General features: G+C 44.8%; 1 protein-coding gene across 2 annotated transcripts in view; it reads right to left on the bottom strand.

Moving 5' to 3' along the window:
- Window positions 1-22,485, bottom strand: part of SLC6A2 (solute carrier family 6 member 2) — a 338,811-nt gene that overhangs the window by 60,127 nt on the left and 256,199 nt on the right. For both annotated transcript variants that reach the window (XM_088471851.1, XM_088471850.1), the window contains one exon: window positions 7,210-7,334. In XM_088471851.1, the coding sequence (XP_088327977.1) occupies window positions 7,210-7,334 (125 nt within the window). The remainder of the gene's footprint in view (window positions 1-7,209; window positions 7,335-22,485) is intronic.

The raw sequence follows: 22,485 nt of genomic DNA, 5'->3' as shown, positions 1-22,485 counted from the left end.
AGACATATATTACAAAGTCAGGAGTACGCCCTTACTGTATGTTAGAATGTTCACTACCTCCCCTGTCTCACTGCTCCAGACAGAAGTGGTCATAATTGCAAAAGTTATGCTAGGCATTAGTGCAATTGCTTATATGGGCATGCACAGAGTGATTTCATGTACAGTAAGATACATACTATGCATTATCTCCTACTGTATATCCATATACTATTGAATACTGCGTTGCAGTATTGCTAGCTACCAACTACATTTGTGTATGATGTCTATACTGTCCACATTGTTTTTTAGCCCTAAAAATAATATATTCACTCATATGTTTAGCAAAGATGGGCAAGAATGCCATGCACGTGAATGGCACATTCTTGACTTTAATCATTTTATAGATTTTTGTTTTTTATTTAAAAAATTATATATTTTTACTTGTTTCAATTAATACTCCCCCCCTTCAATGTAATAATATTGAAATATTTATAATATAAAAATAATAGTTATCCACTTAAGAACAAGAAGAACCCTACCTAATTCACCCTCTATGGGGATTTTTGAAGTGGAATTGTTGCCCATAGCTATTATCTTCTAGAAGGTGCTAGATTAATGATAAGTAGAATCTGATTGGTTGCTATGGGCAACATCTCTACTTTTAAAAACCCGCCCTTTAGCAAATATACCCCAAAAGCTCTCTTGCAGCAAAATATGAAAGTCATTTTTTCTTTATTTATAAGATCAAGAGGCCCATGTATCATTTTTTGCATAAAGAATGCCATGATCCTCGCACTACTTTACCTAATTTTGCATTGCGTTAAAAAATGTATTACAGGAATGTATCAAAAATAAAGATGCAAAAGTAACTTTGCGAAAACTGCTATATCATGTGTATTAATTTTCTAGATACGATCTCTATTTCCTTATTATATCGCATTTTTAGGATAAAATGGAAATTCGGCTGTGCTGATACAACAACACTATCGATTCTACCAGAGTTTATTAATAAGTACATTTATTTCAAAAAAACATAGGACCTCATTCAGAGTCGGTTGTAAGAGGCTGCTCGGTCGTAGACATCCGATGTTTCCAAACCACGCATGCGTACGGTTAGTTGTGCGCGTGTGCGTACGAGACCTTGCAATCCAAAATGCTGTCGATCATGCGGCTTACGAGCAGGAAGTGGCTTCCGAGAGTTGATTGACGTGAAAGGCCGTTTGTGGGTGTTGACGGGGGTGGTGGTCTAAAAACGCAGGCGTTCCTCACCGTTTTCACGGCGTTTCAGGGGCGTACATAAATTTACTGCTACGACTGACATAGAAGGCCGGAAGTAGTAAAACGTCACTCTGCGAGCAGGTTAGAGGCCTGGCTGATCGTACAGCTTGAGGTTGGGTATGTGCTCTCTCAAGCCCCAGAGTACAATCATTACTATCGAATGTGACTGATGTTATGTTTGATGTTTCTATTTCGTGCCACACAATGCAAGCAGCTAATAATCGATTGTTGAAGCTAATAACACTGCTAATTGGCTTGTAATTGATTCAGTTGCGTTTGCATTAGCGAATAATAAGAATAAATACATTTCATGAGGATGGCTTATTCTATGCGTTTTTTTGTTAATTTTTTATGTCATTTGCACACAACACAAGCGGCCGCAACCATCAGAAGAAAATTAACATACAGCGACTGACAACGACTGACAACGATTTACTCGATTGCTAGCTGCTATCACTCTGTGGCTAGAGGAGGTGCTTTGTTCATGTATGGGCGTCACTTTGGTTGCGATTGCCCGGCCGTGCGATTGTATTATTTTCTGATTCTCGATCGTTAGGCGTACGACCGAACGGCCGATTACGACCGACTCTGAATGAGGTCCATAGTGTGCACGTATAAATATATATGCAATACACATTAAGACAATAACAATAAATTTGAATGGAAAAATAAAAATAAAAATGAATGAAAATAAAAATACAAAGGATAAAAATTAGAAAATGAAAAATAAAAAAGTAAAAATGCAGATAGAGCCTTTAAAATATAGTCCTAAACTTTTTTGAAAAAAGCCTATACATGTAGATTAAGGGTCTATACATTAAGGGCTTGTATTATAATTGATCAGTTTTAGTTGGTTGAAAACAATGCAACTGTATTGTTTGTGCACTTGCACGTGTGTTGTTCGTAATCCAACACAATCAGAGTCACTGGATATAAAGAAAATCAATTGGATTATGATTCAAGGTATCTGATCATTTGTTGTAAAGCTCATTAATATGCAATAGCTGATATGATTTTTGTTATGCCAGCATAAAAAATACTTTGGTCTGAACGTAAAAAGAGCTCACCCACTTTGCAGTTACAATGCCAAAGTGATCTGAGACACCACACACCAGTGACACGCCCATGACACGCTCATAAAACAGACCATTTCCATGTGTCTGTTAGCCACCTACCAGTCACAATCCAGTCACTACCTAGGAACGCCCAGCACTTTTCCAAGACATCTCTGATACCATGCGTCTCATTTGCAAGAGCACCTTTGTGCGTATACTGTACACTGTGGAACGCATCTGCCATAGGTGGCTTTAGGGATTTTCTCCCATGCACAGTAGCAAATAAAAAATCAGCATTGCATGCGACTCAGAATCAGGCCTATTAAGTTTATAATGATGAGTTGCCATCCTTACTCCAGTACTTATTTATAGGGGCACCCTCTATAATCATTGCCCTAACAGCTGATTCCTCACACTTCTATCAGCTGTGATGTGGTCAGGAGGTCGACACTCACTATGGAACTGAGTCAAACACTACTTGACTGCTTTAGCATCTTTGAGTCGCGCCTGTGACTTTATGTTAATGCTACTGTGGAAAGCTGGGCTGGGATCAAGTGTCTGATCCCAGCAACGGCACAGCGGCAAGGACAAGCGGAGATGTGTCCCCTGCAGGACACACTGGCGACCGGCGCTGCAATGCTGTTTCTGCTCCCAGCGCCGGGTAAGCGGAGGCGACGGAAAGCCAGCGCTGGGACGGAGTATCTGTACCCAGCGCAGGACAAGCATCGGGTGTTTGGCTATGGCCACGAGCCAATCACGGCTCACAGTCCAGCAGCCAATAGCAGGCGGTGAGCCAATCACGGTTAACTGCGCAATAGCCCCGCCCACTTGCGACATCTTATATTAGCCGCTGCTGAGCGGGAGCAGTCAGTCCGGCGGCGGAGAGGGCGGAAAGAAGACCTCCCGAAGACTGGAAGGAACCGCGGCAAGAGTTCTGGCGGCCGCAGAAGAGGCCAGAAGACGCCGCTGTCAAGAAAGAAGATGTACAGCGGCAGCTGGACGTGGAGAGGAGGAGGCGGCGCCGCTGGCCAGGATGGGCCAGCGGCAGAAGAAAAAAGCTGAGGATCGGAGAAGTGCTGCAGTGGTGGGAAGTAAAAGAGCTAACGAAGCATCTCCCAACATACCAGTAGGCAGCCTTGGGCCACCGGTATTATATATTCCCCCTAGACTACCAGAGCAGTCATGCACTAGAACCGGGTTTATATTCAGGCATTAGGCCTGTGGGCAATAAGGCGGGCATTAGGCCCGGGCGCAGTGGTGGGCTCTGGGCCCTAAAGACAGGAGATTCCCCGATCAGGGTAAGTGACCTGGGAATTAGTGTATCAGTAGGCGAGCACTAGGCCTATGGCCTCCAGACAGGCTTTAGGACTGGGCACATGCAGGTGCCCAGTCCTAAAGGCCCAATTGATAAAGGAAAACAAAAACCCTCCAGAATTGTTAGTGAACAGGCCATTAGGCCCAGTTCACTTGATGCTTGAATGCCTGAGCCTCTTAATTTAAAAAATGTGATCTGGGCATTAGGCCCAGGTCACTGAAAATGTTCCCTCCAGTAGGCAGGCCCAAAGGCCTGAGGCCATGTTTACAAAAAGGGACTCTGGGCATTAGGCCCAAGCCTTTTCTGTACCCAGAAGTAGGCGGGCTAAGAGCTTGAGCCACCAATAAGACCCTGAGCATTAGGCCCAGGGCACCAAGCTTTTGAGAGGGACTGGGTAGTTCACTAAGATAGTCGTATAGGTGGGCCCCTGTATAAATATATACATACCAGAGGTGTGTGTATCAGCTCTGCTGCTCCCACCCACTGGTTGTGTACCGTGTGTGGAGGAGTGGCCTCTGCTCTACACACCCATAGGAAACTGATACCCTGTGGAGAGTTGTCAGGCTCCCACTAAAGAAACCATTTTCTTTAGCTAGAAGAGGAGCTGGCCAGCTCTATTAGGCAGTATTAAAGGGGCAGCACTGAGGTTATTCATCTGTGGTCATCTTGGAGCTGTATATCTTAATATGTATATCGGGTTGTTGTGCTGTGCAGGGTAGATTCATTTAGCACTGTTACCAATTGTTGCAATTTGTAGAATGTGTTACACCACACACGTTAGGCCGGCGAGTTAGGGCCATTATTAATATAGATAGGTGTATTAGTGTGACACACCGTTAGAGCAGGAAAGGACCCTGCACGCCATTATTGTTGTCTCCCTAGGGACCTGTGAGGGATCGAGCGAGAGGAAGTTACAAGAGTGCCATAGGTGAGAACCTCTGTGTCTGTCTGTTTTTCTTTCTGTCTACCTTCCTTCAGGGTGTACAGTGGACCTTGCAAGGTCAATTCTTCACCTGGTGCGCGAGTACCTATAGGTGAAACTCAGTATGGGCTCTATTTACTACAATCCGCATTGGTAATGCAGATTGTAGTGTGATATTACCGACTGAGTTCACATTGAGAATTCAGGCAATATCACAGGGATTTACTACAAATCCCTTGCAGGGACAGAGCTTGCGAGAAAGCTCTGTCCCTGCGAATCCCCTCCGCACACTACTCACGGTATTTTCGCCCAAAAATATCGTGACAAGTGCCCCGCACATGCGCCGACTGGCCGCCGCTGCTACCCCCATCGCTAAGCCCCGCCCCGTCGCTAAGCCCCGCTCCCACGATCGCGGACCCCGCGTGACCCCCCCTCTCCCTTAATTACACTTACCTGTATGATCCGGGCTCCAGTGATGTCTTCCATGTCCTCCGGTCAGCTGACATCCCATACTGCACTGGGACTCTGTCAGGTGACGACCGGGCCACAGTGCAGCATGGGAGACCAGCTGACCGAAGGGAGAACATCACCGGAGCCTTGAACTCCGGTCCCTGGAGTCATTCAAGTTTGTTTTCTTTTTCCTTTTTTTTATAGTGAATCAGCGTGTGGTCTGTTTAGACCACACAGCTGATCACTGCAGCCAGCTGTGGGCTCTGCTCTCCCCATCAGAGTGGAGCAGGAGTCCGGTAACCGGGGGAGACCCTGGATAACGCCACCTCCAGGTGGCGTTATTATCACAGGGCTTTCCCTGGTATTTTTTCACAATTTATTTTTAGTAACTTTGGTCGGATCACATTTCCCATTACAATTATGGGAAATGCGATCCGCTTACTAAAAATAAGTGATAACAGGGGTTGGAGTAGAATTTTACGAATTCTACTCCAATTGCCCTTTAGTAACTGTAGGTGATACTAAATTAATGTGAAAAGGGTGTGAAAACACCCCTTTTCACTTTATTTTAGTAAAAATAATGTTAATAAATAGAGCCCTATCTGAGGCCAAAAGTGCAAGTGATGATCTTAAACTTAAATCCTGAATCTCTATGTGGTTCTCGGTCCGGTAGGGAGAGTCGGTTGACGTTGAGGAAGGACGGTACTCACATCATCTCCTTCCTCCTACCTCATTGTGTCCGTATCCAGTCTGGTAAACCTGGACTGTCTGTTCATCATACGGCCTGAAGGTGAGAGGGTGCGACGCAAGGTAAGCTACGGAAGTACACCTGCATGGCAGCAGGCACCGCACCCCTCTTACACTATAAGCAGCCCTTCCCCTAGTGTACATGCATGAATCTGACTGTGCAAGGACTGGGCTGTCCACTTTGAGTTTCTATATATGCTGTAATGCCACTTGGTGCATCTATAGACGCCACCTTCAGTCGCACCAATGAAGCTTGCACCAGCTCTATGGTGGGTGCAGATTTTCCATCTGAGTATGGCCTCCAATGCGATTAAGCATCTGTGTAAGCAACCATTTCACCTACACACCCACAACATTCCAATAACATGCCCATAAAATGGTGGCTATACAGACACTTCCATAAGTCTATATAGCCACCTCCCACTCACCGCCCAGCACATTTACATTACATTTCTCATACCGTGCTTCTCAATCACAGCTGCACCTGTATGCATATATGTGGTACGCATGCGCCATAGGAGTTTCAAGGGTTTTTCACGCACAAAAATATCTCGAACTTTGCTCACAGTGAGTATGTCGACATTAGTAAAACCAATCCCGGGATTGGCCTCCCTAGTCGACATGACAATGCCGGCGCCGGGGATCCCGACAAGGGTGTAATGCTACTTAGAGCATGTTAATTGGGTTGGTATTATAACTTTAAACATGCTGCTTACCAGCATGATTGAAGTCAGAACACACCTGCGGTTAAACTTTTCTCAGTAGCATTATACCTGTGTCGGGATACAGGCGCCAGCATTTTTATATCAACATACTAACTGTGAACATAGTGAGTGTCGACTTTCCGTAAAAAAGCCCTATCGGCTCCATGCGAGCTGCTTTCATATTTCCCCCATGTCTGGCTGCCTGCTGGCCCAAATCACTGGTTTCATCTTTTGCGATTACCATCATGAATCACATAACAAATGGCGATCCAGCCACACGGGCTGCAGAAGAGATAAACTGGCCAGGAAACATAGTCTGACACTGAGTGGCTGTAATCACTACACATGAGGGAATGGGGGGGAGTGGGAGGCGAGTGGGTGGCAGCACCCCTCCATTACAATAAATTCCTCCACACTTACATGTTTGTTCAGGTCATATAATCCGAACATTTACCAATCCCAATTGCTGAAATCTGACATCAATCTCCTGGCCTCCAAAAAAACCATTAACCCACAATAAATTAAAATTTTGCGTTAAAAGTGTGCAAGAATATAGTGGTGTCTGTTTTAATTAACAAATACTGACATCTAAACCCGCAAATTGAAATGAATGGTGTAGAAAGCCCTGTATATCTAAGTCCTGTGAGAGGATCTCACAGTGCTTTTCTTACCATCTTCACTAAAAACCAATGGGTCTTGTTAATGTGATTGGGGTGGGGAGGTGTCACTCGCAGTCTGACAATGACAGTATTCACTCACCTTCTGTCGCTACATCTTCAATTTTCACATTGTGTTTCTGAGCCATGTAACCCAGTATTGAGAAGATCGCAAATCCAGATATGAAACTTGTTACACAGTTTATGGTGCTAGTAAGTAAAGCATCCCTGCAACAACAACAAAAAATAATCCAGATAAGAGTCTCACCTGTACATGGATAAGATTTTTATTGTGATTTTCTACCACATAGCATATGGTTGCAATCAGGCCGTCAAAGACACATCATTAGTGAATAGGTGGTGCAGTGCAGAAGTTCAGTAATTGGTAGGTTATGGTACTGCTGTGCTCACTGCTACAACTTTGATGCCGCCGGTCCAAATCCCCATGGAGGAAGCCCAACACGGGACTTAAGATAGGCGGCAAAATACCGATGATGTCTATTTTTATCCTGACGCCAGAATACAGACAAGACGCCAGCCCGAACGAGGTAAGCCTGGCACGTCTTAGCTGTTAGCCGCGGGGAATGGATTGTTAGTTTTAGGTAGCACAGCAGGGTTAGTGTTAGGTTTTTTTTGGGGGGGGGGTTCGGGTTAGGCACCCCTAGGAGGGGGAGTTAGGGTTAGGCACCCCAGGGGTGAGGGGGTTAGGAGTAGGCACTAAGGGGGGAGGGTTAGGTTTAAGCACAAAGGGCTTAAGTTTTAGGACTTAGGTTTAGGCACTAACAGGGAGGGTTAGGGTGCGGGGTGGGGAGGGTTAGGCTACAAGAAGGGAGGGTTAGGGGGAGAAGGTGGGAGGGTTAGTATAGTAGTATAGCTACCAACCCCTGTCGGGATAACGTACATCGGGATGCCACTGTCGGTATTTTGACAGGAGGCATCCTTACTACCAGTATTACATACCCATTCCGTCATGAGAAGAGGGCATTTTTTATTGTGTAGATAATTGCACTAGATTCTGGGAATTGATGGCTTTTGGTGAAGGAGTGTGCTTCCTGCGGCAGAACCACTCACATTGCAGGCAGAGCTTCTTTTCCATACCTCACATGACCATTAATGGTGCTTCCCTGAGTGTTTTCTCTGGGAAGCACAATTATTCAGCAGTCGATGAAATAAGGGACAGCTCGTAGCCAAATGGCCAGCAGGGCAGAAGTGGATGACACAGAGGTGGCATGTGGGTATTACTTGCAAATAATATTACCATTGGTCTTATAAATAATAGAGCTGGATTTGTAATAAGTTTGTAGCTGTTGCCATCCTCCAATTGTTTCTTTTTCCTCCACAATGTCTCTGCCTCAGTGTTGGACTGGCCCACAGGGGTACAGGGGAAATCCCCGGTGGGCCCCACTGCCTGTGGGCCCTCCTTTAAGTGCCAGGTTCCAGACCGCAAATTATGAATTTTTACTCTATTAGATGATCAGTTACCTGGTGGAGCAGAACCACTGATCAGCATGGGGGCTTGGTTCCCTTCAATAGAAACTACAGCCACACCCCCTGTGGAGGATGAATGCTCCCCTTAAGCATGGGCCCCTACCACTGCATTCCCCCCGGTGGGCCTTTCATTTCCCAGTCCGACACTGCTCTGCCTCCAAAGGCGGCAATCACTCTAGAGTCTAGATACTCCTCAGACCATTTACTCTGGTGCAAATGACAGGCACACACATAGCATTCTCCCTTTGAGACAGAACCACATATTAAAGAAACATGTACACAGCAGGTGGGGCTATAGGACAGCCGCATCTTTGTACGCAGTGGCCGGGCAAATTTATGTTAAAGCCGCAGAAGGCATCTTAAGTGAGAAGACGACCACTGCAGGCTTCTCTGGTCCGCTGCTGCATCTGAGAGAGAATTGGACATCAGAGTAATGCAGCTGTTGGCTTTGGCACACTTAGAAAATGGTGCCGACATGCTCCCTTTTTTCTGGAAAGCTGCCCGTCAAACCCAAACGCCAGCAGCATGTCAGTCATGCTGCGGCTTTTGGAGCACAGTGAGCGGCGTCACAACCCCAGATATGCACATATGCATGCGCAGATCCACAACAATCGTCAAAATGCAAAAATTATCAAAATAGTATCCGTCTCTGAATCCCTCAGTCAATTTGATTTAACCATCTATGCTCTATTCTTAAAACCTGGACTGTTAGTGTGTCTTGAGGACAAAGGGGCTAATTCAGCAGTGCACGCAAGTTATCGGGAATCTGCGCATGCGCAGGACCCATTCTGCGAGTGTGTAGAATGGGTCTTGCTAACACGCATGCTAGCCCTATAGATTATTTGGAGCAGGGTCACTTTCTGTAAATATAGGAGAGCCAGGAATTCCATTGACACGCCCTCATGGCACTTAGCCTATAACGCTACATTACAACCCAGTTACCTCCTGCAGTTACCAGTGGAAGTGCATTCAGTTTACACACCACATCTCCCATAGTTGTGTATGCTTGTGTGGAGAGCCGTGCTGAGATCAATTGTCTGATCCCAGCACAGCAAGCAGAGATGTGTCCCTTGAGCAAATCATGGCGTGCGGTCCAGCAGCCAATAGGAGGCAGATACGAGGAGCCAATCATGGCCCGCCGCATCATAGCCCCGTCCACTTGTGGCGACATAGTTTAGACGGCGCTGAGCGGGAAAAGGCAGTCCAACGGCGGAGTGGGAGGAGAGAAGACCTCCCAAAGAAAAGAAGAGGGAAGCCGCGGCAAGAGTTCCGGCGGCGCTCATTACAGAAAGTGGACCTCACACTATACAGTGTGATTATAGCACAGCCTAGTGCTGGTTGCCTCATTTGCAGGGAGCCCCCACATTATTGTACACTATGTAGACAAAAGTGACTGGACACTGACAGCAAAAAGATCAACGAGATTTTATTGACATCAGTACTTCTTAGGTCCATCACGTGCAGTGATTACTGCAGACATCCTTCTTGGCATACTGTCCACAAGTTCCTGGATACCAGCAGGCGGTATGTTTTGCCATTCCGCCTTAAGTACAGTCACCAACTTTGACACTGAAGAAGGTCGAGTCAGCCTAGAACGTACCCGTTGCTCCAATTCGTCACAGAGGTTCTCAATGGGGTTAAGATCTGGACTCTGAGCTGGCCAGTCCATCTGGGTTACCGAATTTGCTGTATACACGTTCAGCGTTACCATGGAACATGACAGGTGGCATTGTCTTGTTAAAAACATTCACTGCAAGTGGATGGGCCTCCCTATGAAGTCTCTTTGTTGAAACCGTCATTAGTGGCCATTTGGAACTCGTGTGTAATGGTATGCATGGTATGCATTTCACTTGTGCAGGGTTGTCCAATCAATTTTGTCTACATAGTGTAAATGTATAACTATAGTAGAGATGTGCGGTTTGAATTTCCTGAAAAATGAGCACAATTGAATCGAGTCCTGAGTTTGCTGCAAGTTTGGAACTCGGATTTGAAGTGTGAAGCTTGATTTTTTATTGCATGTAAATAGGTCCAAATTACATTATTGTAACTATTTTTATCAATTAAAATAAAAATTCAAAACAGAGAAGACCAAAACACTTGAGGGTGGTTGTTGCCAAAATCATAACATTTCAGACTGGTTTTACCAAAACACGGGACTCTGCACACATCTCTAAATATAAATGTAAATATTCAAGAGACATGCTTGATGACGGTTTTTGAAACGTTGCAAGTTTGCTGTATTTTCGTTCTCTTCATTTGACAAGTCCTGGAATGCCACCCCCCTCTGTAATATTTATATAGGTATGTTTTGTTGGGCATCCGGGCCCTTGCACTAGAACGTTGAGTGCCGGGTCTATGTCCTATATATATGTGTATATATATATATATATATATATATATATATACATACAGTCAGGTCCATAAATATTGGGACATTGACAGAATTTTCATATTTTGGCCTCTATTCACAACCACAATGGCTTTGAAATGAAACAAACAAGATGTGATTTAACTGCAGACTTTCAGATTTAATTTGAGGGTAATTACATCCAAATCAGGTGAACTGTGTAGAAATGACAATGGTTTCTATATGTGCCTTCCACTTTTTAAGGGGCCAAAAGTAATGGGACAAACTAAACAATCCTAAATCTAACTGTCACTTTTTAATACTTTGTTGCAAATCCTTTGCAGGCAATTACAGCCTGAAGTCTGGAATGCATAGACATCACCAGACGCTGGGTTTCATCCCTGGTGATGCTCTGCCAGGCCTCTACTGCAACTGTCTTCAGTTCGTGCGTGTTCTTGGGGCATTTTCCCTTCAGTTTTGTCTTCATCAAGTGAAATGCATGCTCAATCGGATTCAGGTCAGGGGATTGACTTGGCCATTGCATAACATTCCACTTTTTAGCCTTAAAAAACTCTTTGTTTGCTTTTGCAGTATGCTTCGGGTCATTGTCCATCTGCACTGTGAAGCGCCGTCCAATGAGTTCTGAAGTATTTGACTGAATATGAGCATATAATATTGCCCGAAACACTTTAGAATTCATTCTGCTGCTTTTGTCAGCAGTCACATCATCAATAAATAAAAGGGAACCAGTTCCATTGGCATGCCTATGCCATGACACTACCACCATCATGCTTCACTGATGAGGTGGTATGTTTTGGATCATGACTTCCCATCACTCTGGTACAAGTTGATCTTTTTCTCATCTGTCCATAGGATGTTGTTCCAGAACTGTAATGGCTTTTTTAGATGTTGTTTGGCAAACTCTAATTTGGTCTTCCTGTTTTTGTGGCTCACCAATGGTTTGCATCATGTGGTGAACCCTCTATATTCACTCTTGTGAAGTTTTCTCTTGATTGTTGACTTCGACACATATACATCTACCTCCTGGAGAGTGTTCTTGATTTGGCCAACTGTTGTGAAGAGTTTTTTCTTCACCAGTGAAATAATTCTTTTGTCATCCACCACAGTTGTTTTCCGTGGTCTTCCGGGTCTTTTGGTGTTGCTGAGCTCTCCGGTGCGTTCTTTCTTTTTAAGAATGTTCCAAACAGTTGATTTGGCCACACCTAATGTTTTTGCTATCTCTCTGATGGGTTTGTTTTGATTTTTCAGCCTAATGATGGCTTGCTTCACTGATAGTGACAGCTCTTTGGATCTCATATTGAGAGTTGATAGCAACTGATTCCAAATGCAAATGTCACACCTAGAATCAACTCCAGACCTTTTACCTGCTTAATTGATAATGAAATAACGAGGGAATAGCTCACACCTGTCCATGAAATAGCTTTTGAGTTGATAGTCCCATTACTTTTTGTGCCTTAAAAAGTGGGAGGCACATATTGAAACTGTTGTAATTCCTACACCGTTCACCCGATTTGGATGTAATTACCCTCAAATTAAATCTGAAAGTCTGCAGTTAAAGCACATCTTATTTGTTTCATTTCAAAACCATTGTGGTGGTGAATAGAGGCCAAAATCTGAAAATTCTGTCAATGTCCCAATATTAATGGACCTGACTGTATATATACACAGTGTGTATTTCAAACAATAGGAGAACCATTGTTAAGAATGTTTTTGGTAAATCCGTTTGCTGAGTGAAATATTCTCAGTAGAGGAATATATCACTGAGATTGCATATGAACAATGTAAGAATAAAAAAAATCTACCATTCTACAGTATGTAGGACCTAATTCAGTACGGATCGCAACTGAGATTGCAATAGCGATTACGCACGAAGTCTCACTGCGATCATATGCTAATCCTCTGCAATCACTATGCCGTCGCAGCACAACATTAGGACGCCCACCTTACCTTACACACATCCATAATACTTACCAAAACTGCAAAACCATAGGTAACATCGAGTACCATTGCAGCCTCACGCACACTTGCACAAGGTCTGACCTTACTCAGGAATTGCTAACCTCATCGCATGAAGTGAGTACTCAAGCTGCGTATGGCATTGCAGTGCCTAATTTATGCACGCCCCTGTAACGGCCTTCAAACGCCCTGGCATGCCTACGTTTCGCCGACCACCACCCCGTCACCAACCCCAAACGGTACTTCCTGTCAATCACTCTGGGATGGGTCTTTGTAGTCTCTGCGATCGCAGTACCTATCGCAGTGGCTGGTCCGCGCACTGCGATGCATACTCATGGGCAAAACACAACAATGCCCGATTGCATGCATAATCGTAGTTACGATCCTTATCAGGCCCATAGTTCCTTCTTGAACAGAAATTACTGTACGAATTAAAGGAAACTTGAATCCACACTATTGGGAATTTTCAGTAAGAATTCCACAATAAAAGCTTGGAAAGCCTGGATGTAAAATTGCACCTTTCTGCTGGTTTTAGCCTAAAGGTGCGTACACACACTACGATTTTTTGAACGATTTAATTATAATGTCGTTATCGTTCAAAAAATCGCTCAGTGTAAAAGGATAAACGATGAATGATTATCGTTCATGCGCGTTCACGTTTGTCGATTGTAGTTTGTAGTTCAGTCAGACTGGCCAACTGAACGATTTTCAGTAGAAGTTGCAACATTTTTCCTTCAACACAAAGAAAATAGTTTATTATATAAAGTAAAACCAACTACTTTGTAAAATGATTTTCGTTCACTTTTTCAAGGGAAAAACTGAATGAAAATTGTTCAATGAAAATCGTTCATTACTTACATCGTTGTGTAATACATCAAGCTTTGAATAGGGTTCATGCGTGGGAAAGCATGCACTGCAACGTGACTTTATCAGGACTTTGCAACTTTGTTCAGGGATAGCTAAAATATGTTGAGGCTCTGAAGACTCATGAGAGACTGTGCTTTGAAAAAGAGCTGCTTGAGGGATTTTTCATGTGAATTAGAACACTTTGAGTGCATTGCATATACTTGTAATAATACCTACATGGAATTTGAAGTATCCAAGTAGACTTAAATTTAGAATGACAATCATTTGTACCTGGATACCCCCCAGCCAGCTTTAGTACATGGAGGCAACTTCAAACAGCCATTAAACCGGCTACACACAACTTTTGGAAACCAATTATAATTTTCAATGGTCAAAACCAAACACGTCTATGAAAGTTATTACAAATAGTCAAACAAGGAATTTCTTAAGCTCTGTTTTCAAACACTAAACCTAATTGTATAAATAGTATGTGTTTTAGTGGGAGGAAAAGTTGTTTAAAGATATATGTTTTATATGTATATACTGTATTAGCACCAATACATTTTGCAAACTTTATTTAATGGTACTGTAGATGACATATCCAATGCTATTAGTGTCAATTTGTATTGAATACATTTAATACATTATTGTACTTTGAAAAATATCATTTGTATCTCTTATATAGTAAGATACCCATTGAGTAAAGTTGTTTTATACTTTTTTTAGATTTTTACCCCAAACAATTTACTGCTTTGCGTGTAAGAGACAAGGAGTCTCATTCAGACCCGGTCGCAAGCACCGATGCGCTCGCAACCGGGTCGATGGTCCCCACAGAGCATGCGCATGATGGAGCCGGCTCCGTCGTGCGCATGCGCGAGACCCGGCTAGCGACGGGCGCTCCATCGCTAGGGGTCTCGTAGCAGATGGGCCGAGCTGTCGATGTTGAGTGACAGCTCGCGCCGTTTGCTGGGCGGACCGGGGGAGTGCCCAGCCAAACGGAGGCGTTCCAGTCGGAACGCTTGCCGTTTGGAGGCGGCCCCACTGACATCATTGATGATGTCAGTGGGGAACTTTCTGCTCAAACAGAGCAGGAAGTTCCCTTGGGCTTACGAGTGCCCAGACCCAACCTTAGGGTCTGGTCGTAAGCCCCTATGGTCACGATGGTGATGACCATCGCGACCATCACCCTGATCGCAAGCTAAGTTGTGGGTGGTAACCCACAGCTTAGCTTGCGACCTGGAGACAGCACTTCAAAACAAAAAGTGCCCGCCCTTATTCAGAGTGAACGATCGCTTCTTGAAATCGACTCTGAATGAGGGCCAAGGTTCTTAGGCCGTGCCATACACGGTAAGATTGTTTATATACCACTGTGCCACCAAAGTGTGTCCCCCCACATGGCCCTGCATTGTTTATATACAAATATGCCACCAATGCATAAGCCTCCTGGCCCTGCCATTGTTATATACCACTATGCCACCAACGTGTGTCCCCCCACATGGCCCTGCATTGTTTATATACCACTATGCCACCAACGTGTGTGTCCCCACATGTCCCTGCATTGTTTATATACCACTATGCCACCATCATGTGTGTCCCCACATGTCCCTGCATTGTTTATATACCACTATGCCACCAACATGTGTCCCCCCACATGGCCCTACATTGTTTATATGCCACTATGCCACCAACGTGTGTGTCCCCACATATACCACTATGCCACCAACGTGTGTGTCCCCACATGGCCCTGCATTGTTTATATACCACTATGCCACCAACGTATGTGTCCCCACATGGCCCTGCATTGTTTATATACCACTATGCCACCTGTGTGTCCTCCCACATGGCCCTGTATTGTTTATATACCACTATGCCACCAACGTGTGTCCCCCCACATGGCCCTGCATTGTTTATATACCACTATGCCACCAACGTGTGTGTCCCCACATGTCCCTGCATTGTTTATATACCACTATGCCACCATCATGTGTGTCCCCACATGTCCCTGCATTGTTTATATACCACTATGCCACCAACATGTGTCCCCCCACATGGCCCTGCATTGTTTATATACCACTATGCCACCAACGTATGTGTCCCCACATGGCCCTGCATTGTTTATATACCACTATGCCACCTGTGTGTCCCCCCACATGGCCCTGTATTGTTTATATACCACTATGCCACCAACGTGTGTGTCCCCACATGGCCCTGCATTGTTTATATACCACTATGCCACCGTGTGTGTCCCCACATGGCCCTGCATTGTTTATATACCACTATGCCACCAACGTGTGTGTCTCCATATGTCCCTGCATTGTTTATATACCACTATGCCACTAATGCATATGCCCCCTGGCCCTGAACTAAACACGTCTATGAGAGTTATTACAAATAGTCAAACAAGGAATTTCTTAAGCTCTGTTTTCAAACAGTAAACCTAGCTGTATAAATAGTATGTGTTTTAGTGGGAGGAAAAGTTGTTTAAAGATATATGTTTTATATGTATATACTGTATTAGCACCAATACATTTTGCAAACTTTATTTAATGGTACTGTAGATGACATATCCAATGATATTAGTGTCAATTTGTATTGAATACATTTAATACATTATTGTACTTGAAAATATGTTATTTGTATCTCTTATATAGTAAGATACCCATTGAGTAAAGTTGTTTTATACTTTTTTTTTATTTTTACCCCAAACAATTTACTGCTTTGCATGTAAGAGACAAGGGGTCTCATTCAGACCCGGTCGCAAGCGCCGATGCGCTCGCAACCGGGTCGATGGTCCCCACAGAGCATGCGCATGATGGAGCCGGCTCCGTCGTGCGCATGCGCGAGACCCGGCTAGCGACGGGCGCTCCGTTGCTAGGGATCTCGTAGCAGACGGGCCGAGCTGTCGATGTTGAGTGACAGCTTGTCCCGTTTGCCGGGCGGGCCGGGGGCGTCCCGGCCAAACGGAGGCGTTCCAGTCGGAACGCTTGCCGTTTGGAGGCGGCCCCACTGACATCATTGATGATGTCAGTGGGGAACTTTCTGCTGAAACAGAGCAGGAAGTTCCCTTGGGGCTTACGAGTGCCCAGACCCAACCTTAGGGTCTGGTCGTAAGCCCCTATGGTCGCGATGGTGATGACCATCGTGACCATCACCCTGATCGCAAGCTAAGCTGTGGGTGGTAACCCACAGCTTAGCTTGCGACCTGGAGGCAGCACTTCAAAACAAGAAGTGCCCGCCCTCATTCAGAGTGAGCGGTCACTTCTTGCAATTTACTCTGAATGAGGGCCAAGGTTCTTAGGCCGCACCATACATGGTAAGATAGTTTATATACCACTATGCCACCAACGTGTGTGTCCCCACATGGCCATGCATTGTTTATATAGCACTATGCCACCAACGTGTGTATCCCCACATGGCCCTGCATTGTTTATATACCACTATGCCACCAACGTGTGTGTCCCCGCATGGCCCTGCATTGTTTATATACCACTATGCCACCAACGTGTGTATCCCACACATGGCCCTGCATTGTTTATATACCACTATGCCATCAACGTGTGTGTCCCCACATGGCCCTGCATTGTTTATATACCACTATGCCACCAACGTGTGTGTCCCCACATGGCCCTGCATTGTTTATATACCACTATGCCACCAACGTGTGTGTCCCCACATGGCCCTGCATTGTTTATATACCACTATGCCACCAACGTGTGTGTCCTCACATGGCCCTGCATTGTTTATATACCACTATGCCACCAACGTGTGTATCCCCACATGTCCCTGCATTGTTTATATACCACTATGCCACCAATGCATATGCCTCCTGGCCCTGCCATTGTCATATACCACTATGCCACCAACGTGTGTCCCCCACATGTCCCTGCATTGTTTATATACCACTATGCCACCAACGTGTGTCCACCCACATGGCCATGCATTGTCTATACGACGGCCATCATTTTCGTGACGATTTATGTACACAGATAAATATTTCTAAATTTAAAATTTTATTAAAATTAACTTAACTCAACTATTATCTAAAAACTCAACCAACTATAAACTAAAAACTCAATCATAAACATTATAACACAAACAATGATCAACAATAAAATTTTCAAACATTTAAACATTAAACATATATATTTACAGATGTTTCTGATTTTTATTTCCACAGAAATGAATAGCCCTCGAGAACACTAGTTTATAAGTGGATTTCTCAACTGTTATCACGCTCATGAGTGCCTGTGGAAGGTGAAGTCCAAGCACTATAAAAATAAACATCACAGGGCAGTGGCAATAGATGACATGCTCACCTTTTCCCTCCCCTTCCATGATGAGGCTTGTCCGGATTGGGTGAGAAGACACATCCAAAACCTTCGCACAGTGTATGTTAAAAAGCGGATGAAGGAGACCGAGTCGCGGGCGTCAAGAGCAGGAACAGATGGCGTCTACAACAGTTCACTCTGGTACTACCCCCTTCTTGAATTTCTCCACTAGGAACAGCCCCAGAGATCTTCAGAAAGTCTACTTGTAGATACAGGCCCGGAAGAAGAGGCTGTACCAGTGGAGAACCCAGAGAATGAGCCGGCATCTACTATGGATGTGGTAAGTAAATACAACTGCATTATCTGATACTGTCCTCCTGCCATGGTACAGCGCTCATTCCTTTATAGTAGGACTGGTATTGCTCTCTGACCTCTTTTGCCCACGCAATCACTACTGTCTCCCTCACCGTTGGTGTGGCGACAGAGGGCATTTCTAAACCCTCGTGTGTTTGTTCCTGCTCGTCGATGGCCATCCCCATAGTCCGCAGTTATAAGGTATGATTTTCCTCAAAAAGTTGTGCAGAACACAACAGGCCATGACGACAGACTCAATTTTGTCCACACGAAGGTTTATAGCCTATATGGAATATCCGGAACCTGCTGCACATTATCCTAAATGCATTTTCAGCTATTTGCCGGGCCCTAGATAGGCGATAATTGAAATTGCGTTTCTCTCTGGTCAGTCCCCTTTGTCCATACGGCTTCAATTAATGTTCATGTAGAGCAAATGTCTCATCAGCCATGAACACATGCTCCAGGCCGTGCTTCGTAACCGCTGAAGAAGGCAAATTGAGACGGTTGGTGGATAGTCTGTTATAAAATTCCGTATTTTTGAAGGATCCACCATCTGAAGCACGGCCATTTTTTCCCACGTCCACATAAATAAATTCATAGTTGGCATTGACCACCGCCATCAGCACAGTACTGTGAAAGCCCTTGTAGTTAAAATAAAATGAACTGCTGCGGGCAGGCCACTGTTGTAGGAAACTAAAATAAAGAAAATATATAAATTAGACTTTACTATATATTAACATTAATCTCTCTCTACTCCTACAGTCTTTCCCGGCTGACTTGGACCCCTCTATTAGTCCACAAAGTGCACCGGCTACAACTCCTGAGAGTGTTGCAGAGGCACCACAGCCTCCTCGCCGAGCTATAAGACAGGCACGCAGGAGTCTGCCAAATCCGGATCCTATTATGCAGCAAGTCAGACAGGCACTCTGTAAACCCCCAGACCAGTTCGACAGCCTGGGGTCACACGTTACAAGTACCATCCGGGTGATGGAGGAGGAGCAACAGCTTCATGCTGAAAGAATTATTTACCAGGTCATTATGCAGGATAAATTAAAGAAGCTGATAGGCACCTCCACGCTTCACCTAGACCCTGTAACCCTGTCCCCTCCACTTCCACCTGCAGGTCCTCTACTCCTGTCGCCTCCACTTCCTTACACAGCACCATCCTACCATGGTCGCCCACCATCAACTTATCTGTGTGATGTTCTGGGTTGTTTGTGGACCCGGGGTGGTAGCAGGAGTGATCACAGAAGCAGATTTAAAAATAAAACTAGAATTTTTAATAAGTGCTTGAGTAGACAGATAATGGCAATAAATAAAAGTCCAGGAATATATAATGTGCACAAGAGTTCTGTGGTGGGAGTAAAAGGGTTAATGTCCAAGTAGATACAATTAAAGCTGTCCAGGTGTGCAGGTAGTGAAACTGAAAATAATCAAGCCAGGTTTGTAGTGAGCTGAAAATAAACAAGCCAGGTATACAAGTAGTGAACTGAAGCGCAGGATGTCAGCAGGCTCAGGCACTCAGGTATGGGCAAGGGTGATGGAGGAAGCGGGGTGGTCCAGTGGGAGCTAGGAGCTGACAGGCAGACAGCGAATTCACAGGATCAGGTAAGCACAGAGAACTCCCTCTCAGCTAGGCTGAGATACACGTTGCACTGGCAAAGAAGGAAGGCACCGACCCTTCCTAAATACCCCATGCCGTGCTGTTACTGGCCGGAGGGAACATGTGACTCACCAGGATTGGCCAGCCGCATCACATGGCCAGAAGGCAAGATGGCGGCGCCCATGCCAAACGGAATGGAGACGCCGCCAGGCCTTACCAGCGCAGAGTGACAACAGGCCCGTACAACAACGCGTGCAGCCAAAGCCCCCCGCCAGACACCAGCACCGCCACCAGACAGCCCGCGCCACAATGACCTCACAGGTAACACTCGCCTAGCGCCATGCTGAAATACCCTGGCTGCGACAATCTGGCCACAGAACGAATGGGGCCATCCCCATCCATTCCTACACCCGTTCCCACTTACAATAGTAAGAAAGGACCTACCCCTCCACATCCACCTCTACGGAGGTTTTATATAGTGCCATGTTGGCTGAGGGGGATGAGAATCCCGAATTTTATTAAATTGGGTGATACAGAAATACGTTTTATGCCCTTTTTCTACTGTACCAGCCATTTTCTCTCCCAATACCTGCTGTATGGTATGGGGTGTGGATGATGCGGATTGGGCAGGGCCACTAAAAACGCATGGCGCAAGGGCAGATTTTGGTTTGCTGGGGCCTCAATCTGCACTTGTGTCATGTGCTTCTTGGCCTGTTCAATCCATCATTTGATACACCGCATACCATGCAGCCGGTATTGTGCGACAAAAAACTGTCTGATAATATTTGTACAGTATGTATGTTCCTTTAAAGGAAAAAGTTATGCTCCAGTGGTATGAGACGACAAAACACTGGCTAATATGTTGTGTTAATAAACAAACCATGTTGGTTTGATTAAACATTGTTTATATTTTACTACGTTGATTACAATGTAATTTGTTAAGTAACGTAACGTTAATTACAATGTAACGTTTGATTGCAAACAGGTGACAAAAAAAAAAACATTTTTTACACCAAGAAAAAAAGTATTGTGTTTTTACTCACCTTAAAATACTGGTACTTCAGGACTTTTACAATGGCATCACAGATTTCTGTAGCCAGATATCACAGGGTAGCCACCAACCTGTCCTCAGCCGGAATGGCCATCCTCATGCAGGTGTCCTGCCTCTGAATATAGGGAGTCACCAGACACAGCAACTCCTGGAAGGTGTCGTCATCCATACGCAGATATTTGCGATAATCGTCTGGATTGGTCTCCCTAATCTCCATCAGCAGGGGCATCGTCAGCCACTCTTTAGTCCAGCACAACCTCATCCTCCTCCTCTTCGTCTCCTCAGCTTCCTCGCCTTTCAGCTTCAAGTAGCCATAGGCTAGCAGAAGCTTATGGCGATAGGAATCCATCAGAAGATGATAGATATCAGAACAAATACAACACTATGTACAAGGCAAGCCTTTACCAAAGCACACTAGCACTGCACAGCGTTCAGCAGGTATACAGCCAAGCTTCACTAGTCACAGAGCAGAGTATATAACATACCTAAAATGGTGGCTGCCTTTTATACCCCTAGATAAGCCCTCCCCTATTCACATTCCAGCAGATTCATCGTAATGGTTATGTGCACAACCGATCGCTCATTTACGATTTTTAATCGTGAGACGAAGCATCGGATCGTATGAAAAATCGTACAGCTTTTGAACACATTGTATGTAACGTTTCAAGGGAAAATTTCACGGGAAATCTTATAAGACATATTGTACGTCTTTTTATCGCACCGTGTATGGGCCGCATTAAACATGGGCAACATATAATAGTTTGCAGCGGCTGAAGATTGCAAGATATTACATTTAACGCTATGTCTTTACAGTATTGTTTCTCCAGCCCTTTAAATTTAACTCTCCATGTTCCATTTGTCCTCTGCCTCGTTTGTTAGCCCTTTGTGTTCTGTCTGTTTTTTGTCTTCCATGCACATCAACTCATGTCTGTTACTTGTATCTCCTCTGCCTCTCAGATCTCCTCTCATTTTCTGTTCTGCAATATTTCCTCTTCATCTGCGATCTTTGTGTTTCTTCCCTACCGTCTTCTCAGCCACATGCAGTTTTCCATTACCTCATTTGTAGCCTCTCCTCATCATCCCTGCCTTGTGTCTCATATCTATCCAGTCCATGAGGTTCTTATCATTACACACAGTCACTAGGTCCTCTAAAATGAAACTTCATGATTAAACCCACCCCCAGTTTCATTATTGATCCTACACCATCTTCCCTTACATTGTTGTCTACGTCAGGCACGCATGCCAGACATGACACTAGGAGCAGTTTTAAGTGACACTCTGATGATTCAGTAGACTTAGAAGCTAGGGCCAATATGTAATAGCAATAAAGAGCATGTTGCAATACAAGGGGTGGGGGTAGTGCAGCACAGATAGTGTAATGGCTAACGTTACTGCCTCACAGCAATGAGGTCATGAGTTCAATTCCCACCATGGCCCTAACTGTG

The sequence above is a fragment of the Taudactylus pleione genome, unplaced genomic scaffold (genome assembly GCF_031769625.1).
Source record: "Taudactylus pleione unplaced genomic scaffold, aTauple2 ptg000117l, whole genome shotgun sequence".
Classification (NCBI taxonomy): domain Eukaryota; kingdom Metazoa; phylum Chordata; class Amphibia; order Anura; family Myobatrachidae; genus Taudactylus; species Taudactylus pleione.
The sequence above is the reverse complement of the archived record's forward strand: the minus strand, read 5'-3'. Positions and strand labels throughout refer to the sequence as shown.